This window comes from Osmerus eperlanus, chromosome 9 (genome assembly GCF_963692335.1).
Source record: "Osmerus eperlanus chromosome 9, fOsmEpe2.1, whole genome shotgun sequence".
Classification (NCBI taxonomy): Eukaryota; Metazoa; Chordata; class Actinopteri; order Osmeriformes; family Osmeridae; genus Osmerus; species Osmerus eperlanus.
In genome coordinates, this window is record NC_085026.1 from 14779031 (window position 1) to 14797125 (window position 18095).

Consider the following 18095-nt stretch of genomic DNA (forward strand, 5'->3'; position numbering starts at 1 on the left):
TTGTTTCTTAGTAGCACACCAAAAAGGATCTAGTTGATATAGCTCCGTCTTTAAGAGTTGACTCTTGTCGTAGTCTTCGTCGTCGTCGTTGTTGTTGTTGATGATATTGTTGTGGAATATGTTACAGAAGAAGATTCAGTGTGTCAGAGCTGTCTGAGGACAGGAGAGAGTGGCCATGCTAACCAGTCCCTTGTTACAAAGTCCAAGCATCCTGATGCTTTCATACCGTGCCTAAAACCCACAGGAGCTAACATTTCATCTCACTACGTTCTTGTCGTGTGTGTTTTTCCAGTTCACCGGATTGTCTCGGTCAGAACAGCAGCCGCAGAACTTCCCATACAGAAGTATAGCTCAGTTACGCATCAGTGTTTTCGTTTTCGATTCTGTGTTGGGTAGGTGTGCGTGCGCGTGTTCGCTAGTTGTGCTAGTTTATTAAGTTTCAGATGTGCATCCATCAGAATGAGGGGTGTGCGTGAAGTCGTACCACTGTCTCTGCAGTGAACAGGAAACAGCCGTTCTCAGGGTTCCGTCAGTAGAGGAGGGAGAAGAGGAAGGGGAGGAGTCACAATCGCTCAGGCCTCAACCACATACACACGTAAGGGAGGAGTCCGAAGGAGGGCGTCCTTTTTTTATTTTTTACTATCAGTCACTGGATGTTGACCCGGTGTCTTGGAGTCTGTCCGCATCAGCTGCCAAAGATCATGGTGATTCTAGCGAGCCTTCAGAAGTGCCCTCCAGACGGGGGAGGGGGGGGGGGGGGGTAGGGCCAAAGGCTGACCAGCCAGAATGTGTACTACTGCAGTTCTTCTACAGTGCTGCTTCCACATATTGTACACACACTCGTGTTGCAGAGGGGTTGAAGTGGGCCTGTTTTTGTTCCACAGCTGTGCTGTGGCAAGGTCAGCAAACCGGTAGATTCTCTTTCTCTCTCTGTTCAACAAAGCACCTGTTTCACTGTGAAAGAGTGAATGTAACTTAAACGTGTTGAAACTGGAGGTTGGTTCTATCAGACCTGCGCGCTGCTACGAGACCTGTAGGAACATTCCACCGGACGAGTCCATCACAAACAGAGAAATGGCCAAATGTCTGCATGAAAATAACGTATTTTTTTACTCTTTTTTTTTTCCCTCTTTCTTTCTTTGAGGGGCATGGGGGGATCAGGTAGATTATGAGTAGACAGCTGCTCTGTTGTGAGGACAGTGTAATGAAATTGAAAAGTGGAATAATACAGAGATGTCTGTATTGCCCTGGTTGTAACTGTGACCACAGCACAGAGGCCGGTTAGACCTTGGCTCTGTTACCACAGAACAGAACTGTTAGCATGTTGCTAAGACGACCAGTTGGTTATCACAACTTAGTTGGATGTCCCAGTTTCTTTTCTATTCTTTCTTTTCTTCTTTTGACAATTTATTTTCTGGACACTTTATATGCATTTGCAATCTAAATATCTCTCTTATAGTGAATTGTAGGAAGCTGCTAGCGGTTAGCCTCAGTCAGATGTGGGGTCCTTCATCTTCCGAGAGGTGGCCATCTTGTTGCCTGAATAGAAATGTCCTGAGAACAAGCCTGGGTGAAATCCTATCGTTAAATACTAGGCGCCACAGGATTTACTTTACCCATTACAGTAAAAACCAATGGGGCAGTGCTGATGTGCAACATGTGAGTTAAATCAAATGCACATTAGGTACTTTGACCCAGATCTGGCTGAGACTGCTGCTCTGGCAGGCTGCTAGACTGGACTAGACTACATTCTTCCTTGCGATGGTAAACATGAAGCCCGTAAACACTGTATTATAATCTAGAGGGATATGTGTGTTTCACACTGTGGGAGAATTATGTTGGCCAGCTAACCTGAATTCACTTTCACATTTGTATTTATAAATATATATATATATATCATTATATTTTCTGGTTCAAAAGACGAGCTGAACTTGGGTTTCTAGAGGGTATGTCATCAGTGACACCATACATTTCAAGTGCAAGTTCTAGTTAGCTGGCTTACTAATGATACCTGCTTTGTGACATGTGACTTCCAGGTATCGTCACCTGGAAGGTGGAGGTTAAAGGTCAAACCCAAACACTGGCCTACCCTCTCTGGCTGACCTGCATCATAGCAAAGTCACAAACTATGCAAGTGGAAAGCATATTAGAACTTAGTAGTGGCTCCTTACTTTCATTTCATTTTTCCTGTCACTGACAAATGAAAAACAACAGAACTTACAGTGATACTTGGCCTTATTATTATTATTATTATTATTATTATTATTATTACTACCTGATTGTGACAGATATTGTTTTAAGATCTTGATTCTTCGGAAGCCACCTCGTTGTCAGCGGCGACCGTGGGTACAGACATCGTCTCCGTGAGACTGGTCGGCAGGCCCCCGTTTTAAGTGGTACGAATGTTGTGCATTTGTTTAAAATCAGGACAGTTTGCAATAATGCGAGTCATTCTAGTGGCCACCTATGTCACCCACAGCCCAGACAAATGGCTGCCTCCTTTAGAACTACGTGAAAGACAAAAATGCGATTTAAAAACTCACAGTGCATATTTGTATAGATATCAGATATATACTCTTATGCAACACAATGTCCGGGATACTATTTATGAACATGATGAAATATGAAACAAATGTTTGTAAGTGTTGGTTGTTTTGCAAAAATGGTTTTACCATCTTAAATGTTTAATATTCTAGGCAAGAGTGTTCTGTCGACAATTGTCTCTAGTGTGAGCACATAGCATTGGATTTTATATGTACATCTGCAAGGCAGCAGAGCCTTTGGTGCAGGGGTGAGAGCACACCTAAGAAGGTGGGATTTTATTGGTTAGAAAGGTGATCCAAGGTTCCAAGATTTCAAAGGAAAAAACAAACCCAACTGGCAAATATATATTATAAGGTAAACCAGCGGAATGTTGATTTGAATCAATGTTGAATGAATGCTTCTTTTAATCAGTGAATAAAAGCATTAAAAACAATCCAAATGTCTTGTGTATTTTTGTTAGGAATTAATGGATTTAAATTGATCAAGTTCTTCAACTTTTTTTTTTCTTCGTTTGCTAATCCAGATGTAGTATTTTCCTGTTTGCTGGCTGTATACCACAGCATCAGACACCTATAATTAGAACACATATCGACCACACCTGTCTTTCTAGACCTAAAAATAAATCTTAATTCATAAGCCTCATTTCAGGTTTTACCAGAAAAGAGAAGTTCACCTGAAATAATCAGGTTATTTGGATAAAAGCATCTGCTAAATGAAGACACCATCTAGTGCTCCACATGACTCCATGACCTGAGCGTGGGTGTAGCACGTGGCCTGATACTTCTGTGATCCCACGCTACGGTGAGCTACAAGGAGCAGGCCAGCTCTTCCTGGCAGTAACTGCATTTTCAAGCTCGCTCACTGTAGGTGGACCGGTGTCAACTCATCTGTCCGGTTCAGCTCAGAGTTTGACTGGACAAAACACTTGAGAAAGGATTCCTTTTATTTATACACTTTACAGCTAATCACATTCTTCATCATATTCAGTCTCTCATGGGGTGCTGCATCGAGTCCCTGAGTTGTACCAGGAGTCTGGACGGCCAGGGGAACACAGCAGGCCCACTGCAGCGCGCTCTAACAAGGAGGACCTCTGGACTGGCTCATGTATATTTACAGTACTTACTCTAAATCCATATCAACACAATTTCTACATATACACATGTCAAGTCCACAAGGGACACGATTCTTTAAAAAGTTAAATTAAAAAGTAATTTTGGAAATCCTAAGCAAATGAAAACCTTTCAAAGTTAGTAAATGTTATATTTCCAAAAAAGATGGATTCAGATCACTTTTGCGATGGGATCATGCTCTTTGTGACTGGCCACATGACCTCGGCCAATACATCCAGTCAAGTGTGTGTTTCTGTGTCTGTATCCAATGTTTTTGAGAAGAAACTATTCTCTGCCTCAATAAGGGGCACTGGTCACATGACCGCCTGCAGGAAACCGTCCTGTAAGCTTACCCTTGCTCAGCACAACAACAGGAAGTACAACACAGGAAATTGAGGAGACTGTGTCTGTGTGTGGGGAGCAATTGAACAGGCAGAGGAGAGTTACATACGGAGAGACGCCAAGACTCAGATAAGGCTCAGATGACATCATGGGGGGAGGGGGCCTGGTCTGGGGGCTGCTGGGTGGTCGGGGGGGAAGGCCTGAGGGGGGGTCCAGGGGGGAGGCCGTCTAGAGGGGGTCTCATAGGGGGGTAGCCCATGTGTGGGGGTGGTGGGTACCGTGGAAACATGCCTGAGGGAGGAGGCCCGCGCACTGTAGGAAGTAAAGAGAGGAGGGGATTAGGAAGAGTTTGCACAGGAACTGTCAGGGCTTTGGGACAGTATGTCAGGGGTCTTCAACCCTGGTCAATGTGCCCTGAGGACCAGAGTAGATGTATGGTAAATATCACGATTCTAACCTGCAAAAACGTGCACTGGAAATCTAAAATAAACTAGTTTTAGCCGGTGCACACTAACAAAATAAAAGCATTGCGTGGGTTTATGAAACATGGTATTTTTGATGTTCAATCATGTGCTTTTCCCTAAGAAAAGACATGCATTATGGTTAACAGTACTTACTGCCCATGGGGTGGCCACCAGGCCCCCTTGGGGGGTAGAAGTCTGGGGGTCCATAGGGGCCCCTGCGAGGAAAGTGGGGGTCACGAGGGTCCATAGGGGGGAGGGGACCTCCTGGAGGGGGGACAGGTCCCATGAAAGGAGGGCCCCGTTGTCCTAGAAGGGGTCCTGGAGGTCCCATTCCAGGGTGGCCCAGAGGGGGGCCCAGTGGAGGATGCCCCATCCTCATGTCAGCATCAGGAGGACTCCTCCTCTCTGAAGGAGCACCCTGGAAGGAATAAGGAGGACACCGCTGGATATACACCTGTCATCAGCACAAACACACACACTCACACACACACTGTTAGGGTTCTCACCTCTCTGATGTCAGGTTCTCCAGGCCCTAACCGGTTCCCCGGGAAGGAGGGGTCTGTATAAAATCAGAGAATAAAGATTCTGTCACTCATAACCTTAAACCAGAAACCCCAATCCTTTCTCCGGGTCGGAATCAAGTCCTGTTTGTTATTATTATCGCTATATACACCGTTCGTACAATCTTGTGGTGAAGAGAGATATTCAGGTTTTAGCTTGACTCTGTCTGAACAGGGTTTGACACAGAGGGAACTCTTCTACACATTCACCTACTCACCACTGCAGCACTTTGCTGCTGCTCTGCTATCTTGCTAAGGGAGAGCATTTCAGGTTTGAAGAAGAGGAGGGATAAGACAAGGGTCTCACCGGCCATATCAGAGGGGGGTCCAAAGCTTGGGTGGTCGCCTGGCCCTTGTCCCCTGGGTGGGAGGGGGCCCAGAGGGGGGTGTCCAGGCTGGGGGAGCGGCCCCAGGGCCCCTGGAGGAGGTCTCCTGAAGGGGGGGCCTGGGTCTGGATACATGTAACCTTACAGCACAGAGAGACAACACAGTTTAGCCTGATCAAACTCACTCTGGGTCAAATACATTCAGTCACATAATTTGGATGGAATGCAATGAAACCAATGGCACTGATACAAATATGTAACTAGCAGAAACATTATAGTGATCTTGCATTATATCAAGGGCTGATGGACACAACCCTGACTGCTAACTGGAGCTGCAAACATGAGCCACAATAGGCCACATCAACAAGCAATAATGTGTAAAAATCAGACGCCACAAAAACACACTCAAGATGCCCAGAAACGATGATATAATGAATACAATGGTAATGAACTGTGGATGACACAGTGAAGCCCCATGGCACCGGCGCCCACCTTAACACAGTATACGTTTCCTGAACGTGGACAAATATTTCATAGCCAAACATAGATTATGGCTGTCTCAAACATCATTTGATTGCCCATAGGGCAATAAGATTACTTAAGATTGTACGATAGGGTTCTGGTAATGAAATAAACCAGTTAATAACACTGGCCAATTAGAGAGGTCCAGAGCCCCATGACCTCATCCCTGTACCTGCTGGGGGGATGGGAGGCCCGGGGCCTGGGGGCCCAGGGGGGCCCCTGCGCTCCCTCTCCCAGGTGGGAGACAGAGAGCCACTGTCAGAGTGAGGACCACCACTGCGCTCTGAGTCCACCACACCACCAGGGGGCTCCACCATGCCACGCGGAACTGCTCAGAGAGGGAGTAACAGTGGGTGTGAGCATGAGAAAAGAGAAAGAGACATAGGGAGAAAGAACGAGAGAGAGAGAGAGAGAGAGAGAGAGAGAGAGAGAGAGAGAGAGAGAAAGAGAGAGAGAGAGAGAGAGAGAGAGAGAGAGAGAGAGAGAGAAAGAAAGAGAGGATAATGTCAATGGGTTCATGGTGCAGCATGGATGAGCAGAGCAAAACAATTGAGCACACAGAGACAGGCACTGAGAGCCCACAGCCGGCCCCATGGCTCCTGTAGCTACCTTCCAGCTACAGTAGGGCAACACTGCTACGCTGCTACTGACACTGCTGCTAGACATTCAGGCCAGTGAGCATGGGGAGAAGCCATGAGGATGTCATAGGATGTTCACCCTACTTGCCTCGGGGGAATGTCCCTGTACTTACTGTAAGTTGCTCTGGATAAGAGCGTCTGCTAAATGACTAAATGTAAAATGTAAACAAGTGTATCATGTTATCGTAATGAGTGCATTCATTTTTTACTAAAACATTTTTTGCCGAGGGGTTTTCAACATGGCTCAGATATATTAGAGCTAAATCTATCCTCCTGATATGCGAGCCATGGTACAGTAAGTGTAGGCCAACAACATGATACACCTGCTGGCCAGCTCCCACACATGCAACAGCCACGTGTGTGTGTGGGGGTTGTGCGTGTGTGTTTGTGTGTCGTGTTTATGGACAGAGAGGGTTTGGTATGAGATGGGGGAGGTGGTATCTTCTACAGAGAGGGAGGGTTGGACCGGTTGTCAGCAAGTGAAAGGTGGGTGTTTGTGGGCGGGTGGGCTCCAGGTCACCTCTACCCCCGGGTCCGAAGGGGGGGAACTGGGGAGAGAGGCGGGGTGGGGGGCCGTCCATCAGGGTGGGAGGAGAGAGGAAGGCTCGCGTTTCGGAGGCGGGGCGGCTGAGGGGGGAGGGGCCATACGGTGACCTTTCACCTGGAGGACAGGGAGAAAGGGATGAGGGGTCAAGGTCAGACTGAGGACCACAGAGAGTGTGAAAGTGTGTGTGTGTGTTCTAACCTCTGTAGGGCATTGGTCTGGGCAGGTGTGTGTGTGTTCTAACCTCTGTAGGGCATTGGTCTGGGCAGGTGTGTGTGTGTGTGTTCTAACCTCTGTAGGGCATTGGTCTGGGCAGGTGTGTGTGTGTTCTAACCTCTGTAGGGCATTGGTCTGGGCAGGTGTGTGTGTGTGTGTTCTAACCTCTGTAGGGCATTGGTCTGGGCAGGTTGTCCAAGGCGTATGGATCCTTCTCCACCACCTCTAATTTAAACTGCATGTCTGTTAACCTGTAGAGACCAAACTAGATATAAACCACACTAGACCCAAACCAAAGGAAATGCTTTAACCAGACCCCGTGTGAATGGGTTAGGCAGGACCGGGGAGGAGTCTGGGTGCGCACTTCTGTCTGAGGAGGGCGTTCTCTCTCCTGGTGTCAGCCAAGTCACGGTCAGCACCCCGTGCTGCTAGCTGAAACACACAGACACACACACGCACACAGACACGCACAGACAGAGGTGAAATAGACATTTGAGGAATCTTGCCAGAACATATGGTACACATGACTGTCATGTGGCCACTCACCCAGTTATTGTGGGCCTTCTTTTCATGGGCGGTGATCTGCAAGGAGACAGGAGGGTAACTCTGAAACTTTTAGATACCTTTAGCTTCCCTCTCTCCCCCCCCTCTGCCTCCCCCTCTTCCCTCTCTCCTCACCTGCCCCTGGTAGGCCTGCTTGGTTTTCTGCAGGTCATCCTCCAAGTCCTGGTATCGTTGTCTGGGGGGAACAACAGCATCATCATCAATACTGTCTGTGTGAAAGTGGGTGACTGTATGTGTGGGTGTGTACGTCTGTGTATATATGGGTGTGTGTGTTTGTTTATGTCTCTGTTTGGGTGTGTGTTTTGTCTCTGTGTGTTTGTGCAAGGCTGTGTGTGTTTGCATATGTGTGTGTGTCACCTGTAGGTAGTGAGCTCCTCCACAGCTTGGGTGATGTTTCTGTCAGCCTTGGTCAGCTTCTCCTCCTTCTGCAGACGTCCTCTCTCCTCCACAGTCAGCATCCTGGTAAGACGCACACACACACTTCATCACCATCACGCTGTCATGATCTGTACCATCCCTCCCCTCCCCCCCGCCCCCCTCCCTCCTCCTCTCGTTCTGTACTCCCACCTGTGCAGTTTAAGCTCGTTCTCCTGGTACATCTCAGTCATGATGTGGAGTTTCTGCTGCATCCTCTGGATCTGGTCTGTGTAGCTCTCCGTCTCTGCCTGGAGAGACTCTTGTTCCACCTCCATCTGCCTGATGCCCTCTGGACACACAATGAAGTGACTTTCAGCAGTCGAAACATGAAAAGTTGAGACAGGAAGCAGCTGAATCACTGTTGAGAGTAGAATAGAGACAACCCCAGGCGGGACACACACAGACAGACGATGACGCTGGTGCCCACCTGTGAGCTCCTCCTTGGCCTTTATCTCATCAGCAAACCTGGCAAACACTCGGTCTTTGTCCTCATCCACCGACTTGAGCTCTGCATTCAGCTGCACACAAACAAGCGATCGTTAGTTCCATATGGTGAACAGATCGAGTCAAACATCTAACTTCCCAGCAGCGTGATGAAGATGTACCTTGGCAGCATAGATGAGCTTCTGGACCTTCTGATGGTGGTTGTTATCTGTCAACCAATCAGAATAGTGCAGAACAGTCAAAAATGACATGTAGCACATCCCATAGCGGTCAGCGAACCTCCATACTTAAAGCTTATGTGGTCTGTCGCCACTAAGTAAGAACCTTACCCCTTCTGTCTCCATTCTGGTTCCCATTCCGGTCCTGACCGCTGGCCTCGTCCTCCAAATCCCAGTCCCAGACCTTCATCTGCAGCAGTCGATCTGTCAGAGTCTGGATGGACAGAGAGAGAAAAGCTCTTACTCAAACACACCTACACATCATGAAGCCTGTCGAGCACAACCCAAAGGATTACCAACTCTTGTATATTGAACCATGAGGATGGTGGCTTTGCAGAGGTACACTGGTGATTGTGATATACACTGTTGACTGTGATATACACTGGTGACTGTGATATACACTTGACTGTGACACACCTTGAAACACTCTTCTTTGTGTGTTAAGTCCTGCAGCATTGCTGTGTAGCTGCTCTCACTCCTCTCCTTCTCCTCCTCCAGCTCACTGATTCGCTCCCCCCATCCCTGCATCTGCTGCAACAGCTGGAGCAAGACAGTGAACCGTCAGCTGATAGGTCCAAGGATGGTGGGTTAGAATTTCATCCATCCTTGAGGATCCCGGTTTGCTAGTTCCACCAGCGGTGGTCTTCCTGGGGTTAGGTAGGGGAGGTCCTACCTGGGCGTTGCTCTCCTGCATGAGGGCGTTCTCCTCCCTGGCAGTCTCCAGGTTCCCATCCAGACGGTCACTGTTCATCTCATAGATCCTCAGGCTCATCTGGGCCTGAGACAACACCACAGGACATATGATCAGTACATGATGTCTAGTTGTGTGTGTGTGTGTGTGTGTGTGTGTGTGTGTGTGTACACAGGTGTGTGTGTATATGTGTGTGTACCTACCTGTTCTTCCTGAGCCTCACACTCTTTGATATCCTCTTCTAGGCTTTTCACGGTTTCCTCCATTTCTGCAAGCTGAAGAAAAAACGCAAGCAACCAAAATCAGCGACGACAGTTGACAAATGATTCATTGTAAAAGCTCCTACATGCACAGCCAGATGTCCCCCCAGAGAGACGAGAGACGTGAGACCTTCTGCTCCTGCTCCATCCTCATGGTTCTCTGAGTCTCCATGTCCTCCTTCCTCTGCTTCAGCTTAGCCTCCAGGTCAGAGTTCGACTGTTCCAGCCTCCTGGTCTCAGCCTGGGGGGGTAAATAAGTACATGGGATGGGACAGTAAGCTTAAACACACACACGCATGCATTCGCACACACACATACACACACACACACACACACGCATGCAAGATACAGATGTACAGATGCAGGTTTAGGGTTTAGGTTGGTTGAGGGGCAGTTCTATGGGCATGTGTGAAGCCCTCTGTGACATTGCTTGTAAAAAGGGCTATACAAATACATTTTGATTTGATTTATATTTCCTTACCTCCAGCTTCTCCCTCCTTTCATTAGCTTCTAACACGCCACTGTCTCGCAAGGACTTTTCCAGTTTATCATACTGCAAGACACACAGATAAGTACAGACACAAACAAACAAACAGAAGCACATCACTCAGTGACAAGAAAAATAGTAATTTGCCACATTATGTCCATCTACGCCACACTCTGGGGGTATGAGTCTTTGTGCTTTCACACAAAATAATTACTCTATAACTGTGTGACTCAATAGTTGTCACTTTTACTGAAACCTTTTTGAAAATTACTCACCTCAAGTTGACAGTCAGTTAGTGCCTGGAGGGATTTGCATTTCTCATTCAGCAGCAAAGACACCTGCTGTCCCAATTTCTTCTGTCTGCCTGTTGGGGAGAAGGTGGCAGGAATTGGAACATGTGTTTTCAAATAGATGGTATTTTCGTGATTTCTGACAATAGGGTTCTGGTCAAAGGTGACAGACTTGTAAGACGTGCTGGCAGTGGATGTGATGTGACGGTACTTACGGACAGCCAACCTGCTGCTCAACTGTGGAGACAGCGGAAAGACAAATTACATGTCAGAACTACTCGTCTACTATTATACAACTGGCAAACAAACTACTGCTAATGATAACAGACCAAGACTGAGACTATGGATAATTGACATCAAACAGAGCGTTACATACAGAGTAATGTGTACTAGAATCTACTCACAGACTGGTAGATCCGGCATGTGAAGATTAAGACGGTGGCCAGCCCTATCAGCACCGTGAACATGACAGCTTCCCATTGCACCCCATAGAGATCAGGACCTGGTCGGATCTCATCAGGGAGTGACGACACCACCTGGAAATACGAGTCAACCAAACAGAAAGGACATCATTGTGGTGTGTCAATCATTGATGGGAACCATGCCATATGTGTTTGGGAGATGAAAGACACAAATGAGACACTACACACAGGCTGGCACACAATACAAAACTAGAAACACGTTTCCCGCCCATGATTCATTTACAAATCCTTGCACAATTGTTAAAAGGAGGAACTTTCAGGCTAGCTATCTAGCAAGCAATACAACATTAGCATCATAGTGTAGCCATCTTCTAGCTAGGCTAGCTAACAAACTAGAGCTAGGTTACTGCAAATCAGGCTTTAATGCGTCTTTACAACAAGTAAGTGTTAAGTAAAATGGCTATGCAAGCAGCTATCACAATCTCACGTTTGTACTACACAAATGGCAACATTGATAAAAGTTAGCCTAGCCAGTCTAGCTAGCTGACTTGTTATGAATGATGTGTCCAAACTAAATTCGACCTACATCTTTTACTCTTTCCACAGCAAGTGTGTAGTAGGTCCTTGCCGCTGTTTGGAAATCAGCCGCTTCGGCAGTCAATATAATTGGTGGTTGTTCTGTCATTTCTAAATCGCCTAATTCAATTTTTATATTGATTTAGGTTATCATTGAAAGGTGCCCAGCTGTCACTTGGAAGCTATACCTAGCGGTATTCTCACAACAGAGTCGACGTTTAGGGTCATACCATGTTGAACACAAAAAGGGGAACTGTGACTTTTACCATATTCTTTAAAATATTGTTTTGAACTAAAACGTTCAGTAGCATGTTTTCAATAAAATTATAGATAACATTAACAAAACAAATATATCAGGAGTGAAGAGTTTGTGGTTATATTAAATCCAAAATTGTTGTTGCAAACAAGAACACACCTATCGATTTATGACTTGTGAGAAGGTTCATTTTCAACGTCACCAATTGTAGAATGCCACACTGGCAACTTTGACCAAATTTAAAGTGACACTCACGCGCTAACCGCTGATAAATTACAAATAAATGAATATTGTAGATAAACGTAAACATGAAAAAATGAAAGTAACACAATTATACACAATTTATAATCTGTACTCTTTTTAAATATTGTCAGTAATATTGTGAACAAACAGACCAAAGGTGTCCCCTTTCAGTGTTCACTTTTTCTAATGACAGTCACCTGCTTTTATAGCCAACAACAAGAAGTTGCTCGAACTTTCTATTCTCACCAGTTATGCCCTCCTAAATCCCTAACACTCACCTGGTCGACTTCATTGAAATTCATTTTAAGAACTAATACGTCTTTCTATCACATTTTAGGCCTGCTCTATCACACAGTACAGCAAGCTTGCATAATTTCCAGTCACAGACCAGCCCCAAGGAACGTGAATAAATGACGCTTAAGGGAAGTCTGTGGCACAACTGAAATTGAGACTTGGGGTGTGTTTCATTCCAAAAAACTGTTCACTCTCTAGAAGGACTACGTCTATCGGGCTCATCTTGACTTAGGTAGCTTTTTCTTGTTGCAGAAGACCACCAACTCAAATGGTGAGGTGTATATAACCTTCTAGAACAAAATGACTAAAGGACCTGTAAATGAAATAGCAACTTGACTAGCCGGTCATTTGAGCAAACATATTGTTTGCCATAGAGGTTGAAGTGGCAGCGTATGGTAAACCGTGTTCTGTTTGACTAAGCTTACATGATGTAGTCTTTTTCCTACCTGAACAATGAGCTGTTTCAGGAGAACCACAGCCGTCAGAGTGTGAGAAAGTCCAACAGCAGTGATGTCAAGTACAAAAGACCGCACATAACCCAGATCCTTGGTTCTTCCTAAGAAATAAAAAAATATATAATATGATAAGTATTTGAGGATGAAACATTTGCAGTGTAATATTGTCTTTGATCAGGTCACTTTCACATCATTTATAGGAGTGACCTGGCATCTTAAAGTACCCACTTCATAAAATCATGTGTAATTATCATGTTTCGCACTGAACAACAGATCCAATCTAATCAAATCCCATGTCAGGAAAAGCAACCTCAGAAACCACAGTACCTGGATTATCTTTAACACTGACAGATGAGTTTAATTTGTTTTTTAGGGTCGACACCAGAGTGTCTAGTTTTCGAAGAGCAGAGTGTTTCCTCGCCTCTTCCACGTCTTCGCTGGATCCACGTGGCGTCTGTCGAGGCACGCTCAGAGTCTCCATGTGCTGCTGCAGGAGCGACTCCAGGTCCGACATGATCGACAGGTCGTTACTTACGTCTTCATTTGGATCCCCTGAGCTGCCCAGCCTGTAATCAAGCCACTGGAGTTTGGGTTTTCCAAGCATGTCCAACAGTGTGTTGATCTCCTCTGCAGTCACATACTCTTGGAGGGTTTTGTATTGCCTCAGCAGGGCTGGAGCTTTAACAGGGTGGTCCTCAGTATGAGCTTGCGGCGGGAGGTGATGAGTATGGTTTACTTCAAGCGGCACACCTTGCTGTTCCTCCACCTCATCCTCAATCTGTTGTCTTGAGTCTTGTGTTGTGGAACTTGGGGTGAAATAACCTAAGGCTTTTCCAAAGAAACCCAGAGTTCCTTCACTGTCCCCATCTCCACCTGAAGCCTCTGTTTCAGCTGCCTCTTCTTTTGCTGCCTCTAGTCCTGCGGCCTCTCTTTCTACAGCCTCCTTCTCTGCTGCCTCTTGTTTTGCGGCCTTCTTCTCTGCAGCCTCTCTTTCTGCAACTTCTATTTTTGCGGCCTCTCTTTTTGCGGCCTCTCTTTCGTCTGCCTCTCTTTCTGCGACCGCTCTTTTTGCGGCCTCCCTTTCTGCAGCCTCTCGTTTTGCTGCCTCTCTTTCTGCTGCCTCTCTTTCTGCGGCCGCTCTTTCTGCGGCCTCCCTCTCTGCGACCTCTCTCTCCGCAGCTTCTCTTTCTGCAGCCTCTCGTTTTGCGGCCTCTCTTTCTGCAGCCTCTCTTTCCACGGCCTCTCTTTCTGCAGCCTCCCTTTTTGCAGCCTCTTGTTTTGCAGCCTCTCTTTCTGCAGCCTCTCGTTTCGCAGCTTCTCTTTCTGCAGCCTCTCGTTTCGCAGCCTCTCTTTCTGCAGCCTCCCTTTTTGCAGCCTCTTGTTTTGCGGCCTCTCTTTCTTCAGCCTCTCGTTTCGCAGCCTCCCTTTCTGCTGCCTCTCTTTCTGCAGCCTCTCTTTCTGCAGCCTCTCTTTCTGCAGCCTCCATTTCAGCAGCCTCTCGTTTTGCGGCCTCTCTTTCTGCAGCCTCTCTTTCTGCAGCCTCCCTTTCTGCAGCCTCCTTTTCTGCAGCCTCTTGTTTTGCGGCCTCTCTTTCAGCAGCCTCTCGTTTCGCGGCCTCTCTTTCTGCTGCCTCTCTTTCTGCAGCCTTTCTTTCTGCAGCCTCTCTTTCTGCAGCCTGTCTTTTTGCAGCCTCCCTTTCAGCAGCCTCTCGTTTCATGGCTTCTCTTTCTGCTGCCTCTTTTTCTGCAGCCTTTCTTTCTGTAGCCTCTCTTTCTGCAGCCTCCCTTTTAGCAGCCTCTTGTTTCGTGGCCTCTCTTTCTGCAGCTTCTTTTTCTGCAGCCTCCCTTTCAGCAGCCTCTCGTTTCGTGGCCTCTCTTTCTGCAGCCTTTCTTTCTGCAGCCTCTCTTTCTGCAGCCTGTCTTTCTGCAGCCTCCCTTTCAGCAGCCTCTCGTTTCGTGGCCTCTCTTTCTGCAGCTTCTTTTTCTGCAGCCTCCTTTTCAGCAGCCTCTTGTTTTGCGGCCTCTCTTTCTGCAGCCTCTCTTTCTGAAGACTCCCTTTCAGCAGCCTCTTGTTTTGCGGCCTGTCTTTCTGTAGCCTCTATTTCTGCAGCCTCCATTTCTGCAGCCTCCCTTTCTGCAGCCTCTCTTTCTGCGGCCTTTCTTTCTGCAGCCTCTCTTTCTGCAGCCTCTCTTTTTGTGGCCTCTTTTTCTGCAGCCTCCCTTTCTGAGGCCTCCCTCTCTGCAGCCCCCTTTTTTGCAGCCTCCCTTTCTGTGGCCTCACGTTCTGCAGCTTCTCTGACTACAGCCTCTTTTTTTGTAGCCTCTCTCTCTGCAACCTCCCTCTCTGCAGCTTCTCTGTCTGCAGCATCTCGTTCTGCTGCCTTTGGTTTTGCAGCCTCCCTCTCTGCAGCCTCCCTCTCTTCAGCCTCCCTCTCTACGGCCTCCCTCTCTGCAGCCTCCCTCTCTGTAGCCTCCCTCTCTGCAGCCTCCCTCTCTGCAGCCTCCCTCTCTGCAGCCTCCCTCTCTGTAGCCTCCCTCTCTGCAGCCTCCCTCTCTGCGGTCTCCCTTTCTGTAGCCTCCCTTTCTGCAGCCTCCCTCTCTGCAGCCTCCCTTTCTACAGCCTCCCTCTCTGCAGCCTCCCTCTCTGCGGCCTCCCTCTCTGCAGCCTCCCTCTCTGCAGCCTCCCTTTCTACAGCCTCCCTTTCTACAGCCTCCCTCTCTGCGGCCTCCCTCTCTGCAGCCTCCTCCTTTTCTGTGTCTTCTTGTTTGGCGACCTCTATTTCTGCAGCCTTTCTTTCTGCAGCCTCTCTTTCTGCAGCCTCTCTTTCTGTGCCCTCTCTTTCTGCAGACTCATGATCTGCTATTTCCCTAATTGTAGCCTCCGGTTCATTATCGACCTCAGGCGTGTTTCCATATAGGCTTGCAATGTTGTTATAGATGCTTCCGTACCAGTTTTCATCTTTATCTTGCCTGATCTGACTGTCAGTTAAGGTTTCTTCCAGGGCCTGACTAGCCCGCAGGCCTCTCTGATCTTCCCCTTCAGTGCTGTGAGGCTGACTAGGCTGAACACTAGATGGCTCTCTTGACTCTGGATCGTGATTCCTCTTCATGTGTCCATCCACTGGCCCTCTCTCTTTATCCTCATTGCTCTGCCCGAACCCTAGAACATCAATGCCCATGTCCAACCAGGAACTGGACTGTGTGGGTTTTTCTTCTTCAATCTCAGTTTCACTTCCTGATACAGCCGGTTCAGGGGCAGCTCCACCCAACCCTAGGGTACTGGTCAACCCCTCCCCCAGCCAGCCAAATACCGTGGTCTTGGTCTCCACCTGCAGATGGTTCTCCTCTAAATCTATGGACAATTTCCTTTTCCTGAAGGACTCTTTGGGCTGTTCTCCTACTCCATCTACATCTCCTGTATCTCCTGTTCCATCTTCCCCACCACTAAACCCCAGCCAGTCTGTGACCGGGGAGCCAAGCCAAGAGGACCCACCTGGTGGTTCGCTGAGGGAAGGTTCGCGTGTATCTTCAGAGATACCTGATGGTACTCCAGCCTGGCTGGTCTCACTGGTCCCTGTGCCCTTCTCGTGACTGGAGACTGTGGCTTGCTCACTGTCGGTGATTACAGTTTCCCTCTCTGCCTGCTCAGTGCTGCTGTCTCTCTCAGCGCCGTCTGATGAGCCTTTGGGCACCAACACATTCTCCGATGCAGTCTGAGCCTCATCACTGGTGGCTGTTACTAGAGTTTCTGAAACAATACGTTCCTCTTCTTCGTTTGACATGCTGACGTCGATCTCAATCAAACTGCCATACGCGTCTATGCAGAAGAAGTCGTGATCCTGAAATGAGGACAGGGGAAAGGGTTGGGGATCTACAATAAGAGAAGGTACCCGGTCTTTTGGGATGCCCCCCGTCCTGTGCCAATTTTGGTTTGTTTTTGACAGACTACAGAATATGGAGTTTATAACAGGCAAAAATAAAAGCTGTAATGGTTTGGTGTAATAACTCTTTGTGTTACAATATATTAAACATACTGTAAACCCTCTGTAAAAAAAAATCTTATCACATTTTACTAAATATATTGAATAAAACTGTGTTTTACCTTTGTGGCTATTACTTCCTCTGTGACTGTGAACATTTCATCAACTTTAACTGCATCCTTTGGAAAGTACCCAAACTGCTTATCAATCTGAAGGGAAGAAAAACAACAACATTGCTATATGTATGTAACCAGTGAGACAAGGCAAATCAATATACTTCAATTGATTACTCTAACTGGATATATTTCCCAACCAGTTAATTGTCTAAAAATCAGTTATGGTTCCATTGAAAAATAAACCGTTACAAAGATGCATGAATGAAACGTACACTCCCTGCCCACAGGTCATCTCTCTTCCCTGTGAGTTTATGGTAAACAGATATGTCATCTCCTTTTTTGAAGTTGAGGAACCTGCAATCCTGTCCTTTGTGGTTTCTTGTTGCCCGCACGCGGCTTATCATGCCTGTAAAAAACACACAATTCACCAGCTACTTTACAACAATGAAAATGTGGTAGAGTAGACCAACCGGTGATTCAAAACACATTTTATCTAGGACCTTAGGCCTGTGCTCTTGGTTCCTACTTACGTTCACACTCAGAATCACCACAAATCTTAAAGTCAGATAACAATCCCCAGTTTGGTTTGGGAAAAATAAAAATAACTAAAATCCAAAGGTACGCCCGAGAAACAGCCATATTTTATGTTTGAAATCCCTCATGTAGAAAGTTGGTCCATTATGGTACAGTATGGACGGCAACGAATGGACATTGCCTTCAGGTTGTGGTCGTCATGAAGGTGAAATGGCAAATGAGGAGACAGTCTAGATAAGATAATCTAAGGTATGTCAATGATAATGATTAACCGGTGAGAATATTCTTTTCTGTAGTCATTATAATAGTTCGTGGCTATATCCTGTCGTTGCCATGTTGATCAGCACTTTTCATAATGTCGACATTTTTATTGTGTTGCAATCCCTTAACTGTGGATACAATGGAACATTAGTGATTTTATCACTGTGCCAGACCGCAAAACGTGGACATTTCACAGACTTCGACCCTCCGTTGTGATAGGAAAATGATTGATTTGCTTAACTATCGCGAGGAATCAAGTTGTATGTGGCGTACGACATCTCCTTTGCATACGTCACATGCTTCAAAGTTTCCCGAAAACCCTT

At 46.9% G+C, this 18095-nt stretch overlaps 1 protein-coding gene across 3 annotated transcripts; it reads right to left on the reverse strand.

Annotated features, from left to right (window-relative positions):
* Positions 1-3473: 3473 nt before the first annotated feature.
* On the reverse strand, positions 3474-17853 carry mia2 (MIA SH3 domain ER export factor 2). 3 transcript variants are annotated; one of them, XM_062469325.1, is made up of 28 exons: positions 17508-17852; positions 17250-17383; positions 16984-17070; positions 13210-16720; positions 12874-12983; positions 11041-11172; positions 10852-10873; positions 10622-10710; positions 10341-10412; positions 9990-10100; positions 9803-9874; positions 9582-9686; positions 9326-9448; positions 9020-9122; positions 8852-8898; positions 8674-8764; positions 8397-8535; positions 8187-8288; positions 7944-8004; positions 7812-7847; positions 7630-7697; positions 7431-7516; positions 7026-7166; positions 6040-6195; positions 5327-5485; positions 4966-5018; positions 4613-4877; positions 3474-4307 (listed from the first exon to the last, which is right to left on the reverse strand). In XM_062469325.1, the coding sequence occupies exons 1-28, from the start codon at positions 17614-17616 to the stop codon at positions 4132-4134; spliced, it is 6360 nt and encodes a 2119-aa protein (XP_062325309.1). In that variant the 5' UTR covers positions 17617-17852; the 3' UTR covers positions 3474-4131. The 3 variants fall into 3 exon arrangements, with proteins under 3 accessions (XP_062325309.1, XP_062325312.1, XP_062325310.1); XM_062469328.1 differs by having other exon boundaries at positions 16375-16720; positions 17508-17809; XM_062469326.1 differs by lacking the exon at positions 6040-6195 and having other exon boundaries at positions 17508-17853.
* Between the last annotated feature and the right edge of the window lie 242 nt (positions 17854-18095).

Coding starts and splice junctions, on each gene's coding strand:
- mia2 (XM_062469325.1), bottom strand. CDS start 17,616: ATGGCTGTTTCTCGGGCGTACCTTTGGATTTTAGTTATTTTTATTTTT. Junction 10,413..10,621: donor TAACTGACTGTCAACTTGAG/GTGAGTAATTTT, acceptor TGTGTCTTGCAG/TATGATAAACTGGAAAAGTC. Junction 9,875..9,989: donor GGATGGAGCAGGAGCAGAAG/GTCTCACGTCTC, acceptor TTTTTTCTTCAG/CTTGCAGAAATGGAGGAAAC.